We start from the raw sequence: 24,367 nt of genomic DNA on the forward strand, positions 1-24,367 counted from the left end.
AAAATTAAACTGTATTTAATTGTTAATTTAAATTATGTAATTTTATTTTGAAGAGAAATCGCTAGTAATATACAAAAGAAATTACGTATGCTTAATTTAAGCAAAACAAAAAAAAAAACACACCCAACGATCATCGATACTTCTTTTGCAGAGGGAATAAGGGATTATGAGCGGCGGGACTGACTTCAGTTCCTGGCTTAGATGAGGATCTGGGCACGATAGTGCTTCTGCAGCTTGTTGGCCTTGGTGCCGAGCTTCATCTGCCACTTGGACTGGACGCGCTTCATGAGATGAATGTCGCGTGCCTTGCTGGCCGCTGCCTTCTGCTGGGTCTGGGTCCAGCCAAGGGCTCGGTACTCGCTGAGCACATGGTGCAGCTTGCGGTCGGACTTCTTTATGATCACGCCACGCTCCGGATGCAGGCGCTGCTTGTAGTAGCGCAACAGGGATCGATGACCAATGACAGCGCCTGAGGGCAGCACCAGCTGGTACTCATCGCCATCGAGAAGATCGGGCACCACCTCCTCATCGATGTCCATGCCGTCTTTCTGTTTATTTGTGCGGGGTAACGGGGAGAACATGTGAACATGTTAAGCAGAAAGAAGCAAAAATGTACTCACGTTATCGGGATAACTCTCGCTGTAATCATAGTAATCTGCGTATTCGGCCAGGGCCACGCCCTCGTGCAGCATCTGACAGTGACCCTTGTCAACCATATGCTTGCGGACAGAGTCCAGCGAGTAGAAGGTCTTGCCACGATCGTTGCACCACAGGCAGACAAAGTAATTGGCAACCTTCTCGCCCAAATAGTAGAGCAGACCCTCCAGATCGGTGCAGAATTCAGTGTCGGGTATGAAGAAGGAATGCGCCACGGACATGTGTTTCAAGTTCTCCACCATATCCTCGCTGCTCTGTTTGCAAAACAGACAATCGCGCTCCGTCAACGGATTCTCTGGAATTTTGTCCCACTCATCCGAGTCCACCTGTGGAAGAAAGAGACACAGAGAGAGAGAGATAGAGACGAGCATTTAATTTGATTGTCGCTAGCCACCTCGAGTAAAAGACTTACCTCCTCTTCCTCATCGATATCCTCAAATTCATCATCGTCGACTTCGTCATCGTCAACGTTCTCGCCATCAACTTGCTTGGCACGCTCGGCGAACGCCAGACGGCCCTTGCCCGCAGCGGCGGCGGCTAGAGCAGGATGGGGACGCGGCTCCACCACGCTTCTGGTGCAGACAGAGGCCGAAACTGTGCTGCTGCTGCCGGCACTGGCCGTCATCTGCTGGTACTCAAACTTGACCAGGCACTCCTTGTGTTTCTTGCTGTTCAGGTGGTTGTCATGCGCCTTTTGGCTGCCGAACTGCTTGCGACAGGCGTTGCAGTAAGTGCTTATTTTCTGCTCCTCCAGGGCCAACTCGGTGGCGCTGCGTGCACTCAGCACGCGCTGCTGGAACTCCTCCGCCGTCACCGGAGGCAGCTGGGCCACGCGCCGCTTCAGGTTGTAGCGGTGCCAATCTGTTTTGTAGTGCTCGCGCTGCACCTCAGCAGTGGCGAAACGCACATCGCAATTGAGGCATGTGAACTGCGACATTTTCGGATGCAATGCACACACGGATATGCACGGGAATCTGTTCGAGGTGTCTCTAAATCGTTTACTTTTAATTTCACAACAGAAACGTCTAGTTTAGGGGACTTTGTATGTGTATTTGTGCCTGATAAATCGTATAAAACAGCAACCACGTTCTTTCCTTAACAGTGTGTCAGCTGATTTATCGATCAAATATACCGCCTGACACTTGGAAATATGACGCAAAATACCGAATAAAATCATATTCACCTTTTTGGTTTGAAGAACATTTTGTTAACAATCCACAAAAGAATGTCCTGAAAACTAGCCAATCTAATTGGGAAATTGATTCATTAATCGCGGAAAATTATAGTTTCAGTGCTTGGAGTCCCAAATAGCTAGTAATATTAAAAAGAATATCAAAATCGAACAAAACGATTTACGATTCGGTATACTTACGGTATGTTTTGAAAACGAGTAGATATACTTCTGAGAGTCATGCGGTCACACTGCACGCACCCGCGATGCCGAAGAAATATACCGTGAGAAATTTCTTCATCAGGCTGCTGCGGCTCCCAGCCATAAAAGTATAAATAATGCAGTAAGTACACTATTGAACTGGCACCTAAGTTGGCTGGGAAATAAAGGAAAACATTTGCAGACGGTCACGCGCCAGCAGCACCAGCAGTGGGCGCCTGCAGGCGTCGCAACAGGTCCAGCCACTGGATGCACCCAAAATAATTGTGATACATCCGGGGTCGCAGCATTTGCGAATTGGCCGGGCATGTGACCTCAATCCGCTGACTCTGCTCCATGCGGTCGCCTACAAGCGCAAGCACCAGGAGGGCGACTGGCCCTACCACGACCCGATGCTCCCATCGCTGGACAACATAAATCCCGCCCAGCTGCAGGTCGAGTTCGAGGAGCAGCGGCTAATCGCGTCGCGCATACTTCAGAACTGTGTGATCGACGACAAGCAGCGTCTGCGCGTGGCCACGCCGCCCCAGCAGCTGGCCCACTTCAATCGGAAGAGCGTGGCCGAGAAGATACCGCCGCCTGGGAATCTCAGCGAAGAGCGGAACAGGCAGTGGCTGGACCGTAGCGCATCGGTGCTGTTCGATGAACAGATCCTGAGGCTAAGCACCTTCGATGCCCGCGACTACGACATCCACTTCCCCATCCAGCGGGGAGAACTCAATGTCCACAGGCAGAAAGGTGGCTCCCTGCAGGTAAGCCAAGCGCAACCATTCAGGAGTCAATGATTTATGTTTATGTTTCTTGCAGTGTACGTTGCAGCACATGGAGCGCATTTGGTCGTATGCTCTGGAGGCACGACTGAAGATCCATTTGCGTGATCTTCGCAGCCACTCGGCCGTTCTGGTGGTCAACGATGTGTACGTGCGGCGGCACTTGCGTGAATTTATGAGCCTGCTGCTGCAGCGTCTCGGCTTCCAGCGCTGCTTCCTGGTGCAGGACAGTGTCGCCTCCACCTACGGGGCGGGCATTGGCTTCGGCTGTGTGGTGGACATTGGCGCCCAAAAGACATCGATTGCCTGCATCGAGGATGGCATTTCCCAGCTGCACTCCCGCGTACGGCTGCAGTATGGCGGGGGTGACATTAACCAGGTGCTGCTCATGCTGCTGCGCAAGTGCGGCTTCCCGTATCGCGAGTGCAGCGTGCAGGACAGCTATGTAGATGCCCGGCTAATGGACAAGCTGAAGGAGCGCTTCTGTCACCTCAATGCCAAGGTGTGTGGGGCCCAGGAGAAGCAGTTCCATCTGCGGAAACAGAATGGCCAGTGGCTGCGCTACACCCTGCAGGTGGGCGACGAGGCAATAATGGCCCCGCTCGCCTTCTTCCACACCGAACTGCTCAACATCACGGGCAAGGCGAGAAAGGCCCTCACACAGCAGCCGCCCCAGGAGGAGTACGACTGTGAAGATTGCTTCGATGCCGAGTATCTGCGCGAGACGGCCCGAAAGAACGGAGCGCGTGGAGCGGATGCAATCGTTGCACCCCATCTCAACCAGCCACGCCCCCTGCCACCGATCACAGCCGATGACGAGGAGTTGAATGTGGTCGATCAGGATGATCAGCCAATGTCGAACGGCATGGCCATGGGGGGGCATAGCCAAAAGCATTTCACTGACACCACAAACGGAATGTATCAGTATGGCCAGGGGCAGGTGATGCCACTGGATCAAGCCGTCCTCGAGGCCATTGGACGTTGCGTCACCAGCGAGACAAAGCGCAAGATGTACGGCTCCATTCTGCTCGTGGGTAGCAGCGCAAAAATACCAGGCCTAGCCGCCTGGCTGCAGAGCTGCATCAGCCAGCAGGTGCAGCCCGGCATCGAGGTGAGTGTGTTCACCAAGGGCATGGATGCGGGCATGGTGGCATGGAAGGGTGCGGCCATAATGTCGGTGCTCGAGAGTGCCAGGGAGCTGTGGATAACGCAGGTGGACTGGAATCGTCACGGTCTCCGGCTGCTCCGCGAGCGTTCGCCCTTCCTCTGGTGATTCCCCCCACCCCACCTGCTGCATGGCATTTCGAATATGTTAAGGATCTAAGTAAGTAGAAACTAAGTAAAAGTGGTAGTTAGTAGTACAAATAAAGATGCCAACCAAAGCACAATGAACCATAGAGAGCAGCAGCAATCCAAGCCAACAGCGTGTCGGCAGAGGCTTCTCTTTTGATAATTCAAACAGGCTGCTTATCAACAAAGAACAACAAAATGTATTTAAAATCGAAAACATTGTTAGGCTAAATATATTGGTGCACTGGAGCCCATGTAGTGGTAGAGATCTCTCAGTGTGGAGCGCACAAGTTTGGCTTTTATGGTTTCACGGTGCAGGCGCCTGTACGCCTCATATCGATGGCAGCCCCCAAAGCTGAAGTAGTAGTTGCCGCCCTCGTTTCCCGTTATCCACAGCAAGTCAATTGGTGGCACCTCCTCCTCGCTGGTCTCGCCCTGAGTAAGAGTTAGAGAGAGAGAGAGAGAGAGAGAGAGCGAGCGATAAGTAGGCCTGTTTCTTGTGGCGATCGAGTGGTGCGACTCACCTTGATGGTTTCCATTAGCGACACCACTTTCTGCTCATCCAATATGGAGGGTATGGGACGCTGGATTACACTCATCGGTACATCATAGACATCTTTTATACCCGCTGAATGCACTGTCGTTTCCATGGCGCGTCTCTGTGCGGCAGAAGTTAATTTAACCAAAAATGTTGTGAAATTTGCATCCAGACAACAACAACATGAGCAATTAGAGCCGTTATCGCTGGCTGGCACAGGGTTGCCATGCCAACTGCATGGCTGGAACCTTACCTGGATGTGGAATGTGTGGACTGGATACTGGATTCTGTGGAGGAATGGAGGAATGCGTCTGCTCGATACCCGTATGAAATGGCTAATGAACTTCATGGCGCACCGCCAGCGACAATTGAAAGCTATTTTGCGTTGCGGCGTTGAAACTTGTTTTACTGTGCGGTATATGTACATACATACATACATAAGTACATGTACGTTACTCGTGCATATGCATATGTATATGTACCGTACGGTATGTGCTGTACGTACTATGTGTATTTAGCGCAGTGAATATGTTTTGTTGCACTCTTTAGCTGCTCTTTTTTTTCTGCATAATCAACGCTGTCGTTGACTCTCCTTCGCCTTGTTGTGGCCAGCGCGATGCACAGGGGGGTGGGGGAGGTACTGCTCTTGAGGCTCCGCTGGTGGGCATTTGTTTTTGATTAGCACAGCGTCAGAAGAAGAAATTAAAATGTGTAATCTACGCTGGCAATATTCCTGGTGGTTGTTTTTCAGCGTCCCCTATCAGAAGATAAATGTGTGTACCTCGTACTATACTAGGCAGCAAAGGTGTGCTGTACTTGATAGCGGATGCTACACGTAATTTCTCGCTCTTTCACTTCTCTGCATACAAATTTAAAGCAAACAAAACAAACGATCTTCGAGTGCATTTTGACAGTTGGCGGCGGCTAATCAACCGACGCTGACCAACACTGGCGAAATTCAAATGGCGCATTTGAAATGTAAAAACAGTCACAACAGAAGAACATTTGATTGCTGCAGATTGTTTTGGCCCGTCAAGGCCAGACAGACATTAAAATGTGGGACAATGTGCACAGGGTATTTCCCCGTTATCCAGGAATCAGTGCGCAAATTCGAGATCTTTCATAGCGTCAGAAGTTGTTGTATGTTGGATATCTCTGCTCGAATCTGTCTTCAGGCAGTTGCGAACAATCTTCAATTAACTGTTACGAGTTGTAGGACAAGTCGACACCAAATACCGATTGTGTGGCTCTGTGCCGCTGCTGTCTGACTCTGGAATAATTATCTTTCGCCTCGCGCTTTGCCTTACAAAAGGTAACCGATGCCGGAAACTCATTAGCAGTTACGTTTGGCATTCTGCCGCAGCCGCAAATGAGCATTTAGCATTCCATAACTCCACACATTTATACCGAAAGAATGAAACTCAATTCGTTGCAAACATTCGTTTCAGTTTGTTGTCTCATATTTGTGCAAATCTACGGCATACAAGGTGATGGATGATGGATGGATGATAAATCTCTGGCTAAGAATTGGAATGTTAATCCTTGAGCCTTGTTTCTTGCAGATGCCAGTGGCAAGCGCATTGTGAGCAAGTACGAGCGGATAATGCAAATGTACCCACAGCTGGAAAAGGGCAGCGAGTCCTCGCAGTGGCGCTATGCCGGCAAGGACATGCAGCATCCCTGCAAGCGCGAGTGCGTGGACCAGCAGCCCATGATATGCTACTACTATCTGGTTATCCACTATGACGACACCATGGCAGCGACCTGCAAGCGTCTGCTACAGGTGGGACGGGACTTCCCCTTATGCACATCAATCAAATCATCCATCAATCAAACGTTTCATTCACAGTCCAAATATCGTTTCAAACTGTCCAATGGCAGGGAGTACATTGACAGCTCCAAGGTCTCCGCCACCGATGACTGCAAGTATGCCGATGGTCTGGAGTCCCGCGTGATGGTGGTTAATGGCCGCCTGCCTGGCCAATCGATTGAGGTGTGCTTTGGGGACACCATTGTGGCGGATGTGATCAACAGCATGCACGAGACGACGACCATCCACTGGCACGGCATGCATCAGCGGCTCACGCCGTTCATGGACGGTGTGCCGCACGTCACCCAGTACCCGATTGAGGCCGGTCAGGCGTTTCGCTATCGCTTTCAGGTGGATCATGGCGGCACCAATTGGTGGCACAGCCACACCGAGCATCAGCGTGCCTTCGGGCTGGCGGGGCCGCTGATTGTGCGCCAGCCCGCGAAGCTCAATCCCCATGCCCATCTCTATGACTTCGATCTGACGGAGCACGTGATCATGGTCCAGGACTGGGTGCACAACTTCGTGGAGAGCGTGGCCGAGAACATTCTCATCAACGGCAGGGGACGCAACATGAAGAAGGGCAGCAAGGTGCGCCCCACTCTGTACGCACACTTTCCGGTCATACGCGGCGGACGCTATCGCTTTCGCGTCATCTTCAATGGCGTCTCCAACTGCCCGATCAGCCTGAGCATCGACAATCACGATCTGGTGGTGATTGCCAGCGATGGCAATGACATCGAGCCCGTGCAGGTGCAGAAGATCATGCTGCACGGTGCGGAGAGATTCGATTTTGTGCTGCATGCCAATCAGGAGGTGGCCAACTACTGGATACGCATCAAGGGCTACAGCTTCTGTGCGAAGAATCAGCTGCACCAGGAGGCTGTCCTCCATTATCAGGATGCTGATCCGCGAGCCCTGGACACGCACACCCTGAGCTATGCCTACGATGCGCCTGGCATTATGCTGAACGAGCTGGGCGACGACACTGCCCAGAGCATATCCCTGTCCACGCTCAATGCGCAGCGCGCGGAGCCCGTGATGCAGCCAGCGGCTACATTCTACACCAGCATGAACGCGTTCCAGACCACCGGCGAGGGTTTCCGCTTCCAGATGGATGACATCAGCTTCAGCATGCCGAAGATGTCGCTGCTGCAGACGCGCAACCTGGGCATCGGGCAATATTTCTGCAACAGCTCGCAGCAGGCGGAGATGGGATTCAACTGCAGGCAGCGGCACTGCCAGTGCTCGAATGTCATCCATGTGCCGGCGAATAAGAATGTGGAGTTTGTGATATCCAGCAGGTCGAACACGCCGCATCCCATCCACCTGCACGGCTACACGTTCCGCGTGGTGGCCATGGGCGTGCTGGGCGAGGCGAAGATTGGGCAGATCGAGGAGATCGATCGGCGTACGCCGCTGCCGCGTCGCGGACGCAGTGCTCCGCTGAAGGACTCGGTGCAGGTGCCAGCCTTTGGCTACACAATTATACGCTTCTACAGCGACAGTCCCGGCTACTGGATGTTCCACTGTCACATTTCGCCGCACTCGGAGAACGGTATGGCGGCTGTGGTGCGCGTCGGCGAGGATGTCGAGATGAAGATGTGTCCCGTCAGCAATTGTGGGCTGTGCAGTTCCGTTTCGTGATCACAGCACAGTGTGTTTGCACTAATAAAATAATATTCTAACGATGGCATTTCAAATTATTTACTTTTTGGGCGGGCTATTAGTTCGTGTTGTACAACGTAATACATAAGTACGGACTCATCAGCTTGCAGCTGATTCGATCTTACATGTGGTAATGACTACAACGAAATAGATATTTGATTATCTACCAGAGCCAACATGTTTGTTAAATGATTCATATATCTGCCATACCCATCATGTTTGTTAAATGATTCACATATTTCCATTTTAATTTTCTGCACATTACCGATCAGTGCTGCAAAACAGCAACAGCCAGCGCACATGTGTAACCAAACGGGAAATGTCAACAAATGGACAACAATAATTAGATTTTTGTACTAAAATGCCCGCTAAAAAGCAACCCATTGACGCTGATAGTGACTCCGACGAGGATGACGCACAAATGCGTCAATTCATGGAAGCCGCCGATCACACACTGCTCACAAATGCCATGTTCCAGAAGGGAGCAGCAGCAACAGCAGACCCAAAGCTGGCGGCTCCTCCGGCCAAAAGCGAACGCCACTTGGACGAGCAGGATGCTGGCGCAGGCACAGCCAGCGATCTGCACATCACCGAAGAAATGCAAAGCCACATATGGCGAAAACTTAGCTCAATTATCCAAAATCAAATCGAGTTCTGTGAACAGAAATCCGCGGATGAGGCAGCGGAGCCCTGCCACGACCATGTGAGGCTCGTGTCCTACGCGGACTGCTACCTGAGCGCCGAAATAGTGGATACAGGACCGCCGGGTCCAAAAAAGAAGCCCACCATCAAGCGACGCACCCTGAGCGAGGACAAATGCTCTACGGGCGCCGCCAAGACGCTGGCCCTGGCCGCGGTGGCCATTAGTGGCGAGTCGATTATGGAGGGCAAGGAGACGCTGGCCTGGGCCCAGAGCAAGCCACGACAGGGTAAGCTCTTCGAGTACAAGGCCACCGATGAGCAGGGCCACAAGCTGCAAGCGCTGCATCCACTCAACGAATTCACAGAGCGCAGGCTGCAGAACAGATGGAACGAAGCAAAGATACGCCGAAGAAAAAAGAAGAAATAAAAGCAAAACAAAGCAAAGCGAACGATCAATGTTTAGTAGATAAGTGAGAAAAGTTGTTATTCAGATTGTTTTTGATTGTTAACTATGAATCGAAGTTGGTTTGGAAGCCGGCACTGCTGCTGCTGCCGTTGCCGGTGCTGCCGTTGCCATTGCTGGCATTCCCCGTGCCCATGCTGCTGGAGCTGGGCACATTGGAGGATGAGGTAGAGACTTGGCAGTCGAGCAGGCCGTACAGCATCTGCTGCTGGGAGACGTTGCCAATGGTCATGGTGGAGAGGCCGCCGCTGCTGGAGCCGCCGCCCAGGTCCTGCATCATGTCGCCGACAATGTTGCCCATGCTCTGGTTGCTGCCCGTCGTGCTGTTGTCGAGTATGTTGAGGAAGTCGCTGCTGTTGAACTCCTGCTGGCGCTGCATGCTGCTCTGGCTCTCCTTCATCAGCTGGTCGTAGTCCTGCAGCACGCTGTTGAACTCCCCAATCTCAACGCGATTCCTCGTGATCACCTTGTGCTTGTAGTAGTTGTGCACTTGGGTGAGCGATGTCCCCGTCAGCGCTGTGTGCGCTCGCTCGAGCGGCAGCAGCTGCAGCACCGTCGACTTTCGTGTCTTGGGATCGACATCGTAGCAGGCGCGATACTCGCAGATGAAGCTGCGCAGGAACTCCTCGCTGGCATCGGTCAGCAGCTGGATGGCCGACTCCGAGCAGTCGGTGAAGCCTGCCAGCCGCAGCATGCCGCACATGACCTTGCGCAATGCCTGGCGACAGGCGCTGATCGATATCTGTGGATGGTGTTGGGGATCGCCGCGCGAGTACGCTGTGTCCGCGGTGGGGATGAACCAGATGGGCTTCTGGAACTTTTGCTCCCCCACCAGGTCGGCAGCATTTTCTGGCGGAAAGTCCACCTCAGGTATCATTTGACATGGATTGAGCAGGTAATTGGAAGAACCCTGCAAGCAAGCAAAGCAATCAAATCAAATCTGTAATGATGTAATGCTGCAATGCGGATCCAGGCTTACGTTTTTATTGGAGTAAGTTTCGATGAGGGACTGCAACACCTCCGTTTGTTTCATCACTTCGATGGTCTGCGTGACGAGGGAACTGTTGAGCTCCACTATATGCCTGTAAAACGATATTTAAACAATTAACATAGCACTTCCATTGGCTGAAACTTGTTTTTTTTTTACTCATTCTCCTCCGGCTCGAGTTCACCGCGCTGGCGTATCTCCTCCAGCATGAGCTTTTTGGCATATATGGGCACTAGCTTGTCGGACTGGTCTTCGGGGTCTTCATCGTCCTCGGGCATGGCTCCCCAGTGCTCTACTTGCATGGCTTTCTTTTTTTACTTTCTTTACTTTTCTTTAATCAAAAATAAACAAATAACGCTGGCATGGCAGTGCTGGCTAACGGCAGTGAGTCTGTCAGGTGGCAACGCCTGCGTATATTAGAAAATGTCTAATTAAATCTACATAAATCAAATTAATAACTGAAATTAACATCTAATATATTATTGACATTGCGCCCGAGTATGATTCTTTTATTTATATGCCACTCAATGAATTTGACATGCCAACTATGTACTTCTCCCGTCAGGTGTCATGCGAAATGGCAACACCGTGACTTGTGGTCACGCACACAAACACAGTATCAAATTATTTGTTTTATTTTTCAAGAATATACGGAAATTGAATTAAAACAAAAACGTCGCCAAGATACTGTTGAAACGCAGGCGACGCTTTAGATTGTCAGGAGCTGGAGCGGTAGGATACAGCAGAGTCAACAACGACATGTACCAACAGCACATGGATCTGCATGCTCCTGTGGACCTTAATAAGGTGAGTCTTTTCGGCCACACCGGGCTATGTGGCCTGGCCCACTCGCAGCCTAACGATGGTGTTCATGTTTATATCTTTAGTCCCTGGACGACATGACGCCGGAGGAGCGCATGCGGTAAGTAAGAGAGAAAGAGAGACCCACCCTTTGCCCGTCTCCAGGCTAAGGTCTTCCCTCTGCTCGATTTTACAGGGCCGAACACCAACTGATGGTGGAAAAGCACAGGGGCCACGATGCAATGCACTCGGAAATGGTGATCATACTCTTCGTCACCGTGGTAATTGCCCAAGTCATTCTGGTGGAGTGGAAGAAGCGCCACTACAGATCCTATTCATTCATCACCCTGCTGGCCATGTGGATTATACCCTTCACGATCTCATGCTTCTTTGGCTGGATACGTTTCATTGTAATCTGGGGGATATTCACAATCATTACGGCGCTAGTTATGCGCCGTGCGATAAGCAAGCCCATCCAAGGCACAACGCCCAGGTGAGTCATTCCCAGTAGCCATTTCCGTTCCCATTGCCGGTAATCAAGTAATCAATCCCATCGCAGACTCGTCTACAAATGGTTCTACTTCATTTACAAGCTGAGCTATGGTCTCGGCTTGGTTGGCTACCTCGTCATCATGGCCGCCTTTATGGGCATGAACTATTTGTTCTCACAGCCGCCAAATATCTGGATGGATGTGGGCCTAATGTTCTGCTTCTATGGCCTCTACATTGGTGTGCTCGGTCGCGACATATCCGAAATATGCTCAGACAAAATGGCAGCAGCCATTGGCGTAAGTGTTCTTCATTCTCTCTCCCTGTTTGTTCAGCTTTCAATTGGATTTGTTTACCCCACAGTACTATGCCCCTCAGGGTATACCCACGCGCCACTTGGAGCAGAATGTGTGCGCTGTGTGTGGCAATCAGTTGTTGGTTTCAGAAGAGGAGGAGGGCGTCATTGAGAACACATACAAATTGTCCTGCAATCATGTATTCCATGAGTTCTGCATACGGGGCTGGTGTATTGTCGGCAAGAAGCAGACCTGTCCCTACTGCAAGGAGAAGGTTGATCTACAGAAAATGTTTCGCCATCCGTAAGCAAACAAGAACAGTCTTTGACCCTATAGCATACGAATCTTAAATGTTTTTCTTGTGCAGATGGGAAAAACCGCATGTATTGTATGGCCGTTTGCTGGACTGGATCCGCTGGCTGGTGGCCTGGCAGCCGCTCATTTTCTTTATAGTTTTAGGCATCAATTGGGCGCTGGGATTGGAATAAGTCCAGCCACAGCAGCAGCAGCAGCACCTGCACCACCCTTTCCAATGTAGCTCTTTGCCTCAAGCAGCACACGCACGACTCGCTGACACCACACCATACTAGGGATCCAAAACCAAAACAGAGACCAATACTAGGGGGGGTAGAGCACAGGAGGCACGCTCTTGCCCATTCATTCCCCATAAGCATACCACAAACCACACACTGCACCGCAACACACACAAACACACAAACCATAGGGAATTATTTGGCTTTTTGCAACATCCGGAAGAAAGGCTGGACAGCCGGATGTCGTCCACACAGACACCTGTACACCTAACTGTACGTTTCCATTATGCAGTGTTTTAAAATGTAAAAGTTATTGCAATTTTAGATATATACGAGATATATATATTATATACTTAGCCTGTATGCATCTGTCTGTGTACATATATGTATGTATGTATGTATGTATGTATGTGTGTGTCCCTCAGGATTAACATTAGTATGTATACAATTTTTTTTGTTCTGCCTGTTTCTGTTTGTTTGATGGCACCACTGGAACCTGGAACCTGGAAACTTGGATACGCGATACGAGATTTACCAAAAAGAAATAAGAAGAAAATATTGAGATCTAAAACCCAACAGCAGAGTGTTTGTTGTCTGGCTGAAACAGCTGGTTGGGAGAGAGCGCGAGCGGAGCTGCACTCTCTTAACGGTGCATTGTCATGCAAACGACAGTGCTCGTGGATCTTGTCTGTCAAAGCACAAAACGCACACCAACAACAAAATGTTTGTTGTCTCTTTCACAAGCAGAGTGGACTAAAACAGCTGGGTGGGCAGAACGGCAGAAGACTTGCACTCTCTTAACGGTGCATTGCATTTTGCAGAAATTGCACACCAAATTGAGTGTTGTCTCCCATCATTGGTGATAGAAGAGCAGAACCAATAATTGCAACCAAAATATCTTTCAAAATAACAACTGTCTCTCTCTTTATTTGTATATATATATATGTAGACTTTTATAATTCGCTCAGGGGGCAAACAACAATAACAAAAAGAAGGAAAACGAAATAGTGTTTAGATTGCTTACAGCTTTAAAGGGGGATGGAAGAAGAGCTGCTGGCAAAACTGAAAACTGCTCACTCTCTGTCCTGCGAGGGGAAAACTTGAGGAACAGACAGACAGCCAGGCGTTTGGGCTTATTTTCTAGATTTCTAGAGTCGCAAATTAAACAAAAACAACGAACGAACGAATGTTTTAACGTAGCAGATACATAGGTAGTCTGAATGTGTGTGTGTGTGTGTGTGTATTATATACATATAGATTTAAAACAACAACAAATCACTCACACATATGTAGTGTATGTATCGTGTAACGTGTTTTGTGTGTGTACTATATTTGTGGCTTTGTTGTTTTTGTTTCCTAATAGCCAGAAGCTCCAATCATTTTGCGTATCTGCTCGAAGGATAACCAAAAGGTAAGCGACCAGGGTGCCATTCTTATCCAGCAGGGCAGAAATCCCTTGTACAGCGCTGGAAAACCCTCTTTGGCCACAGTTTGTCGCAGACAATCCACAGATCCACGATAGAGCAGACCGCTAAAAAGAGAATCCATTAAAGAACACTTCGAAAAAGATTCCTTTGGCGGCCACTTACTTTCCCTTGTTGTCTGTGGGCTGATTCATGATGCGCGTCTTTACCACATCCGCAGGTGTGCCCATAATGGCCGCCACAAAGCCCGCACACACGGAGGCCAGCACATGGACGGTGTGGCAGTCGGGCATCTGGAGTCGGTCCATTATTAGATGCTTGATCGTATCGTAGGTGGTCAAATCACCCAGATTGACCAGAGCGGCACGCTGTACATTCGGTATGCTGCCCTTCCACAGACCCTTGATGCCGCCACGTTGGACAATTTTACGGAAGGCATGACCAGCACTATGGACGCGCGGTGGTTCACCCATCAGACGGCGTCGTCCCTCCATTTGAATCTGAACCTTGACTAGATCGGCGGGCGAGGCGAGCCACTGGGCCACGGCACCGGCTGTGACGCCGCATAAAGCGGACTTCCATATGGGCAATGCCTGGCTACCGTTCTTCGTGAACTCCTTGCGCATCAGATCGTAGCTGCAGATGCGCACACCGCTGCAGTATAGAGAAGGCGAATGCGAATTAAATACAAAAGCAATTGAAGCCTGAAGGCTGCTGCTAGCAGAGTAGTCAGAGGATGCCACAGGCAAATGTGGATATGTGTGGATATACAATGAGAACTCTTTTAGTAGTTTTTTTTCTTATTTTTTTTGTTTTTTTTTTTTTGTTTTTTGCCCACCTATAGACGACGTGTCTGTAGAGCGCCGGTGTCACGCCCTGCCACAATTTGAGGGCGCCCTCCTCGCGTGCAATGCCAAAGGCGGTGGCCACCATGCCGCGATATTGCATCTGGTTGGTAAATTGATTTGGTAATTGATTTTGGGTTTTTGTTTTGGTTTTGTATACATATATGGGGAGAGATTTTGTTGCTGTAGTATTTTGTATACACTCAAACACGCACACACGTACACAGGAATAGTGTTGGAAATGCAAACAACAGGTAACGGGACATGGGCATGGGTGGAAACATACAAATGGGTGGGGGATCAAGACATTAAGGATAAGGGATACAGCCCATGGACTAAATACTAAATGTGGATTATCCAAGTGCTACTACGCTACGCGTTTTCGTCATTCGTTTTTGCGGTAAAGGGAAGGAATCTTATCTCACGATACAGATACAGTGATTAGTGGGCAGCCGCAAGGTGTTAATACGTATATGGAGTGTGCATGTGTGTGTAGGTGTGTGTGTGTGGGTGAGTATTAGAGGATAAACCAAAGCCAGAGGCAGATACAAATACAAATACAGATAAACAGACACAAAATATATACAAAGAACAGAAAAAGCAACAGAGATCACATCAAAACCACAGAGCAACCCCACAAAAGGCAAGCAATATATGTACAGACGGGAGGAGGAGTGTTTGTTGAACCTCAACAGGTTCTTACTCACATTGCCCTTGGCTCCTGGTGGAGCAAGAGTGCTGCCGCTTGTGGTAATTGGTGCTGCTGCCGCCTCGCCTTGTATCTGCAGTCGTGTCTTGGTCAGATCCAGGGGATATGTGGCCAGTTCGGCCACAGAGGCAGCCACCACAGAGACAATGTAGGTGCAGGCAAAGGAATCGGCATAATCGTACTTCACGGGTCGCAGCTGATGCCGTCCACTGGTGGAGCCTGTTCCGACACTGGTTGAGGATTCATCGCTGCCACTCTCACTCGCACTGGCACTGGCACTGGCACTGGCCTGCTGGCCTTGCGCTGTGTCTGTGGCCGAAGTCATGGCTTCAATCGAGGAGCAACTGCAACCAGAAGGAGCTCAAAAGTCAATCAAGAAACGAGTGTCCGTAGGTGCCGCATACTCACACAACACTCAGCTGGCAATGGGAAATGGCTACTTATTAGCTCCCCCCGTCTGAAGGTGCTGTGACCTGTTGATGGCCTGCCTCTGTTGGGCGTTCAACTTTCACGCAGCTGATGGCTGGCTGGCTGTGTTGGGCGTCCAGGAGTTGCTTATGCGCTGCCTTTGTTTGTTGTCCAACCGTATTGCTTCCGCACGGATTTTACATAATAACAACGGCAGCAGCAGCAGCAGCGGCAGCGTTTTGGCAACGATGTCAAATGGTGTGACAAAAAGAAGAAAAAAACAGAAGGGAAGGGAGCAACAAAAAAACACAAATCGAATCGTAATAGTCGCGCGTTTTTCCCGCTCTATAACCACTCGGGGGCACGTCTTATCATGTTAGTTTCCACAGCTGACGACGCTGCTCTATTTATATCCTTTGGAATATATGTCGCGGTGCACTTATCAACTGTTTTACGAGTGTGGTGAGACGCGGCGAGGAGCATCCAAAACAACAAATATCACCAAAGAGGCGCGGGACAACAACACAAATCAGCCGGTGCTGCCACCCCGTTGCAGTACTGAGGTACAGACGGTATGTTTTACCGACAACTCCACGGTCACACTGCTCAAAACGCGGCAAAACTTTGCCGGCTTTTTAACAAAAAAACAAACGCTGCTTTAAACTTAATTTGATTGAGATGCAGGCATTTTTAAAAACTGGAAAGTCTGGCGGTGGCAGCAACAACTCGGCCAAAGCCCAAGGCGGTGCCGTGGAGCGTCGCAAGCCGCCGGCTCCATGGGTGGAGAAATAGTAAGTTCCATCGAGTCGGCATGCAGATGGAATGTTTATTTATTGTTCATTTCAGCCGCCCACGAAGCGTTGACGATGTGGTCGAGCAGTCGGAGGTGGTGGCTGTGCTCCGTAAGTGTGTGGAGGGTGCGGATCTGCCCAATATGCTGCTCTACGGTCCGCCAGGCACGGGCAAGACGAGCACCATCCTGGCAGCAGCGCGCCAGATATTCGGCGACATGTACAAGGACCGCATACTCGAGCTGAACGCCTCCGATGAGCGTGGCATCAATGTGGTGCGCACCAAAATCAAGAACTTCTCCCAGCTATCGGCCAGCCATGTGCGTCCCGATGGCCGCCCAGTGCCACCCTTCAAGATCATCATCCTGGACGAGGCCGACTCGATGACGCATGCCGCTCAGTCCGCGCTGCGACGCACCATGGAGAAGGAGAGCAGCAGCACACGCTTCTGCCTCATCTGCAACTACGTCTCGCGCATCATTGTGCCCATCACATCGCGCTGCTCCAAGTTTCGCTTCAAGCCGCTCGGCGAGGAGAAAATCATTGCCCGCTTGCAGCACATTTGTGAGCTGGAGGGCGTCAAAATCGATCCAGATGCCTACAAGACAATTGTCAAGATATCCGGCGGCGATCTGCGTCGCGCCATAACCACACTCCAGTCATGCTTCCGCCTCCAAGGCTCCGAGCACACCATCAACACTGCCGACCTGTTCGAAATGTCTGGCGTCATTCCTGACTACTATCTGGAGGATTTCATGGAGGTCTGCCGCTCCGGGAACTACGAGCGCCTCGAGCAGTTTGTGCGTGAAATTGGCTACTCGGCGTACAGTGTGGGCCAAATGATGGACCAATTGGTGGAGTTTATTGTCCATCACACGACCCTAACCGATCCGCAGAAGGCAAAGATCTGTGAGAAGTTGGGCGTAAGTAAATGAACTTTTTGAAATCGTTGCAGCTTGGCTTATGCTTTGCTTTCTCTCCTTTGTTTTTGCAGGAATGCTGCTTCCGCTTGCAGGATGGTGGCTCCGAGTACTTGCAGATTATGGATCTTGGCTGCTGCATAATTCTGGCACTTAAATGAACCATCGAAACTCTTTTTTTGTTTACTACGGAAGTAGTTTGAAAATATATTTCTTATTAATTAATTTGTATTTCTGCTCGCTGCTCAGTTAGCAGCAAATTCGAACTCTTCCTCCTCGCGCTCTCGCTTTACGCCGGAGCCGACGCCGGCTGCACTGGTGGCACTGGTACTCGGAATGCTGCCCACGGCCACCGCATCGCTGTCCACTTCCATTTTCATGTCGCCGCCCGAACTGGTGTCCGGCTTCGTGTCCGCACTGCCAGAGACATTCTTCGTTGTGGTCGTGAACTTGATGACGGGCTTGGGTATGGTCACCACCTGCTGCTTCGCCACCACAGAGTGGGCACGCTTCGGCCCATTGGCACTGGCCACGGGCTTCACGATGGTCTTCAATGAGCGCGATTCCAGTGCCGATTTGGGCATCTTCTTGGCCTGATTTGTGGCCCGCAACTTGTAGTTGACGCCGGTGAGGCAGTAACGATCGGGGGGCAGACGCAGGCCGCAGTGCGGCTTAATCGGTGGCAGCGGCATGCTGTTGCGTATCTCTGCCACCTTCGACAGGGTATGGCGCGGCAATGGACCGGTGAAGCTCTTGTCCAGCGCCATATCCGTGGCTAAGCGAACATCCTCCAGATCGATGGTCTTCTTGCGTGCATGATTCGCATACACCTTGGCATCGTCCAGAATGCAGGTCACATAGCCTGAAACAAATGTTGTTACATTTTGTCATTCCACTTGCACTTTTTGGCGGCAGCTGCACTTACGGAAGGTGAATTCCAGCAATTGGTTGACCACGCGTGGCTCATAGTCATGGATATTCTGCTCCTTCAGTATGGACATTATCACTTGCGCATCCTTCGGCACATGCTTGATCTGAGCCTTTATCTTGGCCTTTTCGGATTTTTCGCTGGCCATCGTACAAAAAACAGATGAAAACAATTTTAAGACAAACAATATGTGAAGTGTGACCGAGTATGGACCGATAAATATCGACCCTCGGAAATATACCGAAATATACCCTCGCATTTTCAAAATGTACTGTAAATATAAAGTGAATCTAAAATATTGACTTTCTAATTGATTTTACTAGCTAGTTAGGAGTCTCCTTGCTAAAACTATTTTATCCGATTAACCAATCAGTTCTATAAAAGATTTGCGAGTTTTCGCGACTGCTTTTTGTTAGAATGCTTACAAATGACGTTTAAAACTAAAAAGGCCAACCAACAAAATAAAGCATACAACAAATATGGTTAGTGTGACCGCGGATGAGGCAGTTAACCCACTTAATCCCACCTCTATATTATTGAATATTTAATTTATCCGCATAACAGAGTTATGTTTCTAAACTCTTCTGGGAATTGATATAAAAGTCTTCCAGTTGGGTAGATGTCGTGAATATACATACTTATATGTATATTCTCTGGTCCAAAATGGTTTAATCGCTCTCCTCTGATGGTAGGAAATTATATTTCCACGATTAAAAGTGGCCAGTGACCCTTTGCACACTTTGTTTATTTAATTAATTTTGAGACCAGATACCGGGATTAACGTAAGAAAACTTTTATTCATTAAACGTACAGATCTACATACAATATGCACTATACTTGGAAGACAAATTTGAAGCTTGTCGCGCATTACATTCATATACATTACACAATGGGTGGTGGTGTGGGGAAGGATCAGGTGTAGGGCGTAGGGCTTAGGTTGTGGCGTGAAACGGAAACTCTTTCAGCTTACGATTACATAGATTTCTCATTTGTTTTATAGTATTATTATTATTATTATTATTAATATAAGGCTACACATGTACTTTACATGCTACAATAAATTAACTCTTTATTGTTTTGTTGTCGTGTCTGTCTTTTTGTCTTTATTTTATTTTATTTAATCTCCCTTTCGTTTCCTTTAAAACATTCCTAAGGCGCCACTCAAGTTTTGCGCACCAAGAAGCTTCGATGCAACCTTTTGACTTCAAGTTCCATCGAATCTAAATAGCTCTAGAGCTCTACAAAAAAAAAACCCATTACATATTTATAGATTATCCGCTTCAGAATGTTGTAATTTTGTGTTAAAAATTCTGTGTCTTTGTGGGTATTTTGGACCCTGATTGCTCAAACATTTCTTCTTTCTTAGATGACGTGGGAGGACTGGCTACTGATGTTTGTCTTTCTTTCGTTTCGTTTCGTTGAATCCTTCCTTGACTGCTGATGCTTTCCTCTCCTTTCCTTTCCTTTCCTTTCCTTTCCTTTCCTTTTTCCTTCTGCCGATTGATGCTCTCTTTACATCGGGGAACTCTCCCTAGTCCTAATAGTTGTAGGGGCCATATTGCGAGCCATGGTAGTAGGGGCCTGGATAGATCTGTGGCTGTGCATAATTGGCATACGGCGGATAAGGTGGCTGCTTCTGCGAGTACACTGCAAGAGAAGCAACAAAGTTGTGCATTAGTTTGGATTACAGACAGTCTGACAGAGAGTCTTTGCATACCAGGCATCAAATATTGCAGATTCAGTTGCTCCTCCTTCTCGCGCTCGTTGCGCAGACAGACGGCGGCACCCGACAGCAGAATGGCCGACAGGAGGCATGTCCCGATGCCAGCCCAGGCCACAATGTACGACCAATCGTAGGCAATTTTGGTATTATCGCGAAGAACCTTTTGGAGATTAAAGAATGTTCAAGGTTTCGCCTAAAAGGTTTATATTTTGAACTCTATACACACCGTATTCCACTGCTGAAAGTAATCCTCGCCAACGACCTTTTCCTTCTCAAAGAACTCCACCGTATGCCAGAGGCCCATGGCACCGGCAGCCAAAAGGCACGTGACCAGCAACAATATCGATGTGGCTGTTATAGCGCCCGATGAGCGCTTCCAGCAGCCCGACAGACCGGTCCAAAATGCACAGAATATTGTCACAAAACTAATTATGAACAGGGCAATGCAGGAGCGGGCCAAGTGCAGTCTCGATGTGGCATCCTCGTTGGCAATTTTCTCATCCTCCGCCTGCGGAAAGTAGTCAATGTTCGAGCAGTGTGTCTCAATCGGTGACAGATATGTGGGCACTGAAATTAAATTCACATCAGAGATTAATATATGGCAGCTCGGCTTAGGCCTTTGTCTCTCCTTCCACTTACCTGCTGATGCCGGTGGCCGCTCCTTCGGATAACAAATGCGGAAGAGTCCACGTGTTCTCGTGTAGTAATAATACTTCGTGTTCATGTTGTACAGCAGCGACTCGGCATCTGAGTGCTTCGAGGCAAAGGCCTGCAATTAAACATAAAGTTCGACAAAGCATTAGTCAAGGATTTAAAATAAAGAAAAGGTAAAGCGGAAGAATCCTGTGAGGTTCGCAAAGATAAGTATTCGTCATAGCAGTTGAAGCGCTGGCACATCGATCAAGAGTGAGAAATCAAGAGTGACATATAAACACGTTCCGCACGTTTCTCCATTGTTTGTGTTTCCCTCTGTGTTTCTTTTTCGGAATGCATTAAACGTATGGGAAAGCTCAAGGTTCTTTTTCTGTATTTCTCGGGGTTTCTCTCAGGCATTAAATGCATTCAAAAGTACAGTGCGTTTCCACAACATAAGGCGTTGTTGGGAGAACGAACAGAACCAAGAGTCTTGCCATTATATTAAATCTTTAAGCAACTTTTTCACTAGCCCGCTTAAAATCGAATGCTGTAAGAATTACTCATAACCGAAAGGATATACATATTTTTTTTGTTATCATCTTAATTAATCCCATAATTCATAAATCACTAGTTTATCATTGCCAAATCTCTTAATCGTTCGTCTCATCTTCGAACATTTTCAGTATTCATTTTATTCATTTTTTGTCAGAATCTCGCACGTAAAAGGTGCCTAATACTTCCCACAAACCAAAATATTATCACGTTTCACACGTACACGTCTTTGAAATTCTATAATTTCGGGGTCTCTCGCTGCTCTCTTACACAAAAAAAGAGAGCAAAGAGACACCACGAAAGAGAGAGACCCCTAAAGACAGGTTTTTTCAATCGCATTGCATTTTCATGAAGAAAAAAAAAACAACAAATTCATAAAGAAAAATGAAAAAAGAAAAGTAGCAGAAGCGGAGGAACGAGTCAAGAAACGTGTTTGAGTTTATGGTATGTCCGGTACGGTACGGTACGGCACTCAAACAAATCAACAATGGAGGAAATACCGAACCGAAAAAGAGCAAACCTCACACCCAGAGAAAAACAACAACAAAAAGACACCTCAATCCCTTATACCAATCAGATGCAATCCGGGAGTAAGGAGCGTAAAAATAACAAGTTTTCCCTTACATTTTGGCCATAGAGATGCAAATATTTGATTTAAATCTATTTTATATTACAATTAAATTCATTTTTAATTTACATTGTAATATTTTAAATGTAAATTCAATTTGGTATGCAAGAGCTTTTCTCTCGGTGCATCGTTGACCCACTCCAAAAGGGGGCTACCGCTGCTCGGATTGAAAAACATTTCAGTCTTTCAGTCTTTGTTGTTGCTGTTGTTTTTTCTCTCTTTTTCAAATCTTATGGGTGTTATGTAAATTTGGGAAATAATTTTCGCTTGCATAATGTTATGTCTGGGGCCTCCTCCTTCTGCTCTTTTTTTTATTAGTGCCCAATGCCCAGTGCCCCATGCAACACAGCTCTACACTCTGCCACGCATTTTGTAACTTTCTTATGAAAGTCGTCGCTGGGTAATTAAGGGCCAGCGCCCATCGCCACCTTTTCCTTCCTTCAATTCGATCGAAAATGGGGAGGGGGGGGGGGAATGCATTCAAGTATGAAAGAAAACAACAAATGGAAGACAACAACTTGCAAAGACGAAAAACAAAGGAAAATATTAAGAAATCAGTCGTGTGTACCGGAGACAGGGAGATCCCCATGCCCAGACTCTGTGGCGACTACTGTTTGAAAAAAAAATGTTACAGAGAGAGCAATTGGAAATTGATTTAATCGGTTGGTTAAGTGGATTAATCTAGCATTCATCTCCCACAAAGTTACTGCATTTGGAGGAGGGGCTACGCATGACAGGGAGCTCTAAACGACATTAACTATGTGGCAGAGTCTATGGATTGTGATTAGCGATGAAAATCTAGGGAAAATTTGTACCAAAAAGCATCTGTGAGACGTCTCTTAGGGCATTGGCAAAATGTAGAAAATAAATATTTAATGTGTAGTATTTTTGATGCCTTTGCTTGATTTATTGTCCATTTCTCAATCGATATTTTACATCAAATCTTCTTCAGTTGAAAACTCAATGGTAAAGGACGGACTTCAGGCTGCATTAAGTGCGTTTGGGAAAGAATATTTAATGTTTTACCACAAAAATGCTCTCTCTTCGCATTCCCAAATTGCCATCACGTATCCGCGAGTGATCGGCGGAAATAAAGCGTTTCCAATTTCAATTTCAATTCCAATTCCGATCTGCAGGCATGGGCGGCGCTCTGTTCAGCACGAGCATATCGCTGCCACAGCCACCGCCGCAGCCACAAGTATTTTTATGACACCCAAGCGGAAAACTAGTTTTCAGCTTTGGGCTGGGAAGGGGAAGCCGGCCCAGGCCCAGGCTCAGGCCCACCAGCCTCCCAGCTACCTCCCCCTGAAGCAACACCTGGCGACTTCGACTACGACGACGGATGTCGGTGATTAGCCAATCGGAGTGGGTCGGTTGTCGAAGCAGGGGGTGGTAGAAGGGGTAGGGGGCCAAAACCAGCCACAAGTTCCAAGTGCCAGACCCGACCAGGCCAGGCCAGGCCAGGCCCAAGTGGCTGCCAAACTGGATGTCTCTCTGTGTCTCTGTGTCTCGGGGGTTCTGCAGTGCAGCAGCAGCAGCAGCAGCAGGATGCCAGATGCCAGTTATGGGTTCCCCCCCTTCTTGCTGTCTATCCCTACGCCACTGGCTTTTCAACATTCCAGCTGCTGGCTGGCTGCTGGCTAGCTGCTGGCAAAACGCGCTCAAGTCAAGGCCGCGCAACTTCTACCCACAAGAAGAATTTGTCAGAATTTGTATTCGGAAATTCAATTGCGTTTCGTTATGTGTGTGTGTGTGTGTGTGTGTGGGCGTGGCCACCAGAAATCGGAGTCTCTGGGGTCATGAGATTTCAATAAATGAATAATTTATTTGCTGATGAAATGCAACAGAAAAAAACACAAAAAAAAACAATGATAAACAATTTCCAGACGGATTTTAAGGCAATGCCGGTTTTTGATTTCGATTTTAAGGGAATTAAATTCCCTAAAGAAACATATACGGAAGAAAAATCAAAGCCTAAAGGGTATGCCCTCAGTCGTGAACTCGACGCTGGTTTTACTTTCAAAAAAAACAAACAAAAAATGCTCGTGGGAGCCGCGACATTGAGGCACAAACGACGAGCAGTAGTTGTAGATTTTTATTTGTTTTTTGGCTTCATTTCATTCGATGGCTCTTCTGCGCCGCCGCACCTCTGTTTGCACTTTGGCCCACACACTGAGGCGGCGGCGACTTCTCTTCAAATCTCCTCGGCAGCGTAATTATGGCCAGAAAGCAGGCAAAAAGAGAAGCTTAATAAGTTGTAAAAATATCAAATAAAAATAAAGTATTAACACAAATAGAACTAAAAGATATGCGGAAGTTGCTGCAAAGTGATACAAAAAAAATTTATATAACACACGAGAAGCTCGTTGGAGAGAAACCTGAAACTCCTTTGATTGAAATCAAATGATTTGTTTATTGAACAAGAACAGTGTAGTGGGCAGGGGGCAGCGGGGGAACGCAAATACAAC

At 48.3% G+C, this 24,367-nt stretch overlaps 11 protein-coding genes across 13 annotated transcripts in view; 5 read left to right on the plus strand and 6 right to left on the minus strand.

Moving 5' to 3' along the window:
• Positions 1 to 19: 19 nt before the first annotated feature.
• Positions 20 to 15,675, minus strand: LOC117581229 (zinc finger protein 622). Of its 2 annotated transcripts, XM_034268213.1 has the most exons (4): positions 15,665 to 15,675; positions 1,070 to 1,631; positions 621 to 983; positions 20 to 548 (listed from the first exon to the last, which is right to left on the minus strand). In XM_034268213.1, exons 2-4 carry the CDS (start codon positions 1,592 to 1,594, stop codon positions 198 to 200), a joined length of 1,239 nt encoding a protein of 412 aa, XP_034124104.1. In that variant the 5' UTR covers positions 1,595 to 1,631; positions 15,665 to 15,675; the 3' UTR covers positions 20 to 197. The 2 variants fall into 2 exon arrangements, with proteins under 2 accessions (XP_034124104.1, XP_034124103.1); XM_034268212.1 differs by lacking the exon at positions 15,665 to 15,675 and having other exon boundaries at positions 1,070 to 1,758.
• On the plus strand, positions 2,048 to 4,205 carry LOC117581228 (actin-related protein 8). The gene is made up of 3 exons (XM_034268211.1): positions 2,048 to 2,171; positions 2,232 to 2,799; positions 2,855 to 4,205. Exons 1-3 carry the CDS (start codon positions 2,167 to 2,169, stop codon positions 4,088 to 4,090), a joined length of 1,809 nt encoding a protein of 602 aa, XP_034124102.1. The 5' UTR covers positions 2,048 to 2,166; the 3' UTR covers positions 4,091 to 4,205.
• LOC117581238 (putative sulfiredoxin) lies at positions 4,311 to 5,074 on the minus strand. The gene is made up of 3 exons (XM_034268224.1): positions 4,899 to 5,074; positions 4,632 to 4,766; positions 4,311 to 4,542 (listed from the first exon to the last, which is right to left on the minus strand). The coding sequence occupies exons 1-3, from the start codon at positions 5,070 to 5,072 to the stop codon at positions 4,330 to 4,332; spliced, it is 522 nt and encodes a 173-aa protein (XP_034124115.1). The 5' UTR covers positions 5,073 to 5,074; the 3' UTR covers positions 4,311 to 4,329.
• LOC117581227 (laccase) lies at positions 5,998 to 8,151 on the plus strand. Its single transcript, XM_034268210.1, has 3 exons — positions 5,998 to 6,132; positions 6,208 to 6,428; positions 6,495 to 8,151. Exons 1-3 carry the CDS (start codon positions 6,060 to 6,062, stop codon positions 8,100 to 8,102), a joined length of 1,902 nt encoding a protein of 633 aa, XP_034124101.1. The 5' UTR covers positions 5,998 to 6,059; the 3' UTR covers positions 8,103 to 8,151.
• Positions 8,377 to 9,207, plus strand: LOC117581237. The gene has a single exon (XM_034268223.1). It carries the CDS (start codon positions 8,485 to 8,487, stop codon positions 9,190 to 9,192), a length of 708 nt encoding a protein of 235 aa, XP_034124114.1. The 5' UTR covers positions 8,377 to 8,484; the 3' UTR covers positions 9,193 to 9,207.
• Positions 9,210 to 10,570, minus strand: LOC117581230. Its single transcript, XM_034268214.1, has 3 exons — positions 10,376 to 10,570; positions 10,208 to 10,310; positions 9,210 to 10,138 (listed from the first exon to the last, which is right to left on the minus strand). Exons 1-3 carry the CDS (start codon positions 10,516 to 10,518, stop codon positions 9,275 to 9,277), a joined length of 1,110 nt encoding a protein of 369 aa, XP_034124105.1. The 5' UTR covers positions 10,519 to 10,570; the 3' UTR covers positions 9,210 to 9,274.
• On the plus strand, positions 10,810 to 12,880 carry LOC117581234 (RING finger protein 121). Its single transcript, XM_034268218.1, has 6 exons — positions 10,810 to 11,023; positions 11,104 to 11,138; positions 11,214 to 11,510; positions 11,577 to 11,805; positions 11,870 to 12,105; positions 12,170 to 12,880. The coding sequence occupies exons 1-6, from the start codon at positions 10,976 to 10,978 to the stop codon at positions 12,288 to 12,290; spliced, it is 966 nt and encodes a 321-aa protein (XP_034124109.1). The 5' UTR covers positions 10,810 to 10,975; the 3' UTR covers positions 12,291 to 12,880.
• On the minus strand, positions 13,235 to 16,213 carry LOC117581232 (mitochondrial uncoupling protein 4). Of its 2 annotated transcripts, XM_034268215.1 has the most exons (5): positions 15,722 to 16,213; positions 15,312 to 15,657; positions 14,598 to 14,707; positions 13,925 to 14,413; positions 13,235 to 13,866 (listed from the first exon to the last, which is right to left on the minus strand). In XM_034268215.1, exons 2-5 carry the CDS (start codon positions 15,636 to 15,638, stop codon positions 13,692 to 13,694), a joined length of 1,101 nt encoding a protein of 366 aa, XP_034124106.1. In that variant the 5' UTR covers positions 15,639 to 15,657; positions 15,722 to 16,213; the 3' UTR covers positions 13,235 to 13,691. The 2 variants fall into 2 exon arrangements, with proteins under 2 accessions (XP_034124106.1, XP_034124107.1); XM_034268216.1 differs by lacking the exons at positions 14,598 to 14,707; positions 15,722 to 16,213 and having other exon boundaries at positions 15,312 to 15,439.
• Positions 16,214 to 16,314: 101 nt separating this feature from the next.
• LOC117581233 (replication factor C subunit 2) lies at positions 16,315 to 17,663 on the plus strand. The gene is made up of 3 exons (XM_034268217.1): positions 16,315 to 16,512; positions 16,568 to 17,435; positions 17,507 to 17,663. Exons 1-3 carry the CDS (start codon positions 16,400 to 16,402, stop codon positions 17,591 to 17,593), a joined length of 1,068 nt encoding a protein of 355 aa, XP_034124108.1. The 5' UTR covers positions 16,315 to 16,399; the 3' UTR covers positions 17,594 to 17,663.
• On the minus strand, positions 17,659 to 18,557 carry LOC117581235 (transcription initiation factor TFIID subunit 9). The gene is made up of 2 exons (XM_034268221.1): positions 18,358 to 18,557; positions 17,659 to 18,294 (listed from the first exon to the last, which is right to left on the minus strand). Exons 1-2 carry the CDS (start codon positions 18,506 to 18,508, stop codon positions 17,678 to 17,680), a joined length of 768 nt encoding a protein of 255 aa, XP_034124112.1. The 5' UTR covers positions 18,509 to 18,557; the 3' UTR covers positions 17,659 to 17,677.
• Positions 18,558 to 19,137: 580 nt separating this feature from the next.
• LOC117581236 overlaps positions 19,138 to 24,367 on the minus strand; it is a 10,920-nt gene continuing 5,690 nt past the window's right edge. The window contains exons 2-5 of the mRNA XM_034268222.1: positions 20,723 to 20,852; positions 20,310 to 20,650; positions 20,078 to 20,243; positions 19,138 to 20,007 (exon numbers count right to left, since the gene is read on the minus strand). Of these exons, the coding sequence (XP_034124113.1) occupies positions 19,898 to 20,007; positions 20,078 to 20,243; positions 20,310 to 20,650; positions 20,723 to 20,852 (747 nt within the window). The 3' untranslated portion in view covers positions 19,138 to 19,897. The remainder of the gene's footprint in view (positions 20,008 to 20,077; positions 20,244 to 20,309; positions 20,651 to 20,722; positions 20,853 to 24,367) is intronic.

Source organism: Drosophila guanche, unplaced genomic scaffold, assembly GCF_900245975.1.
Source record: "Drosophila guanche unplaced genomic scaffold, DGUA_6, whole genome shotgun sequence".
Classification (NCBI taxonomy): Eukaryota; Metazoa; Arthropoda; class Insecta; order Diptera; family Drosophilidae; genus Drosophila; species Drosophila guanche.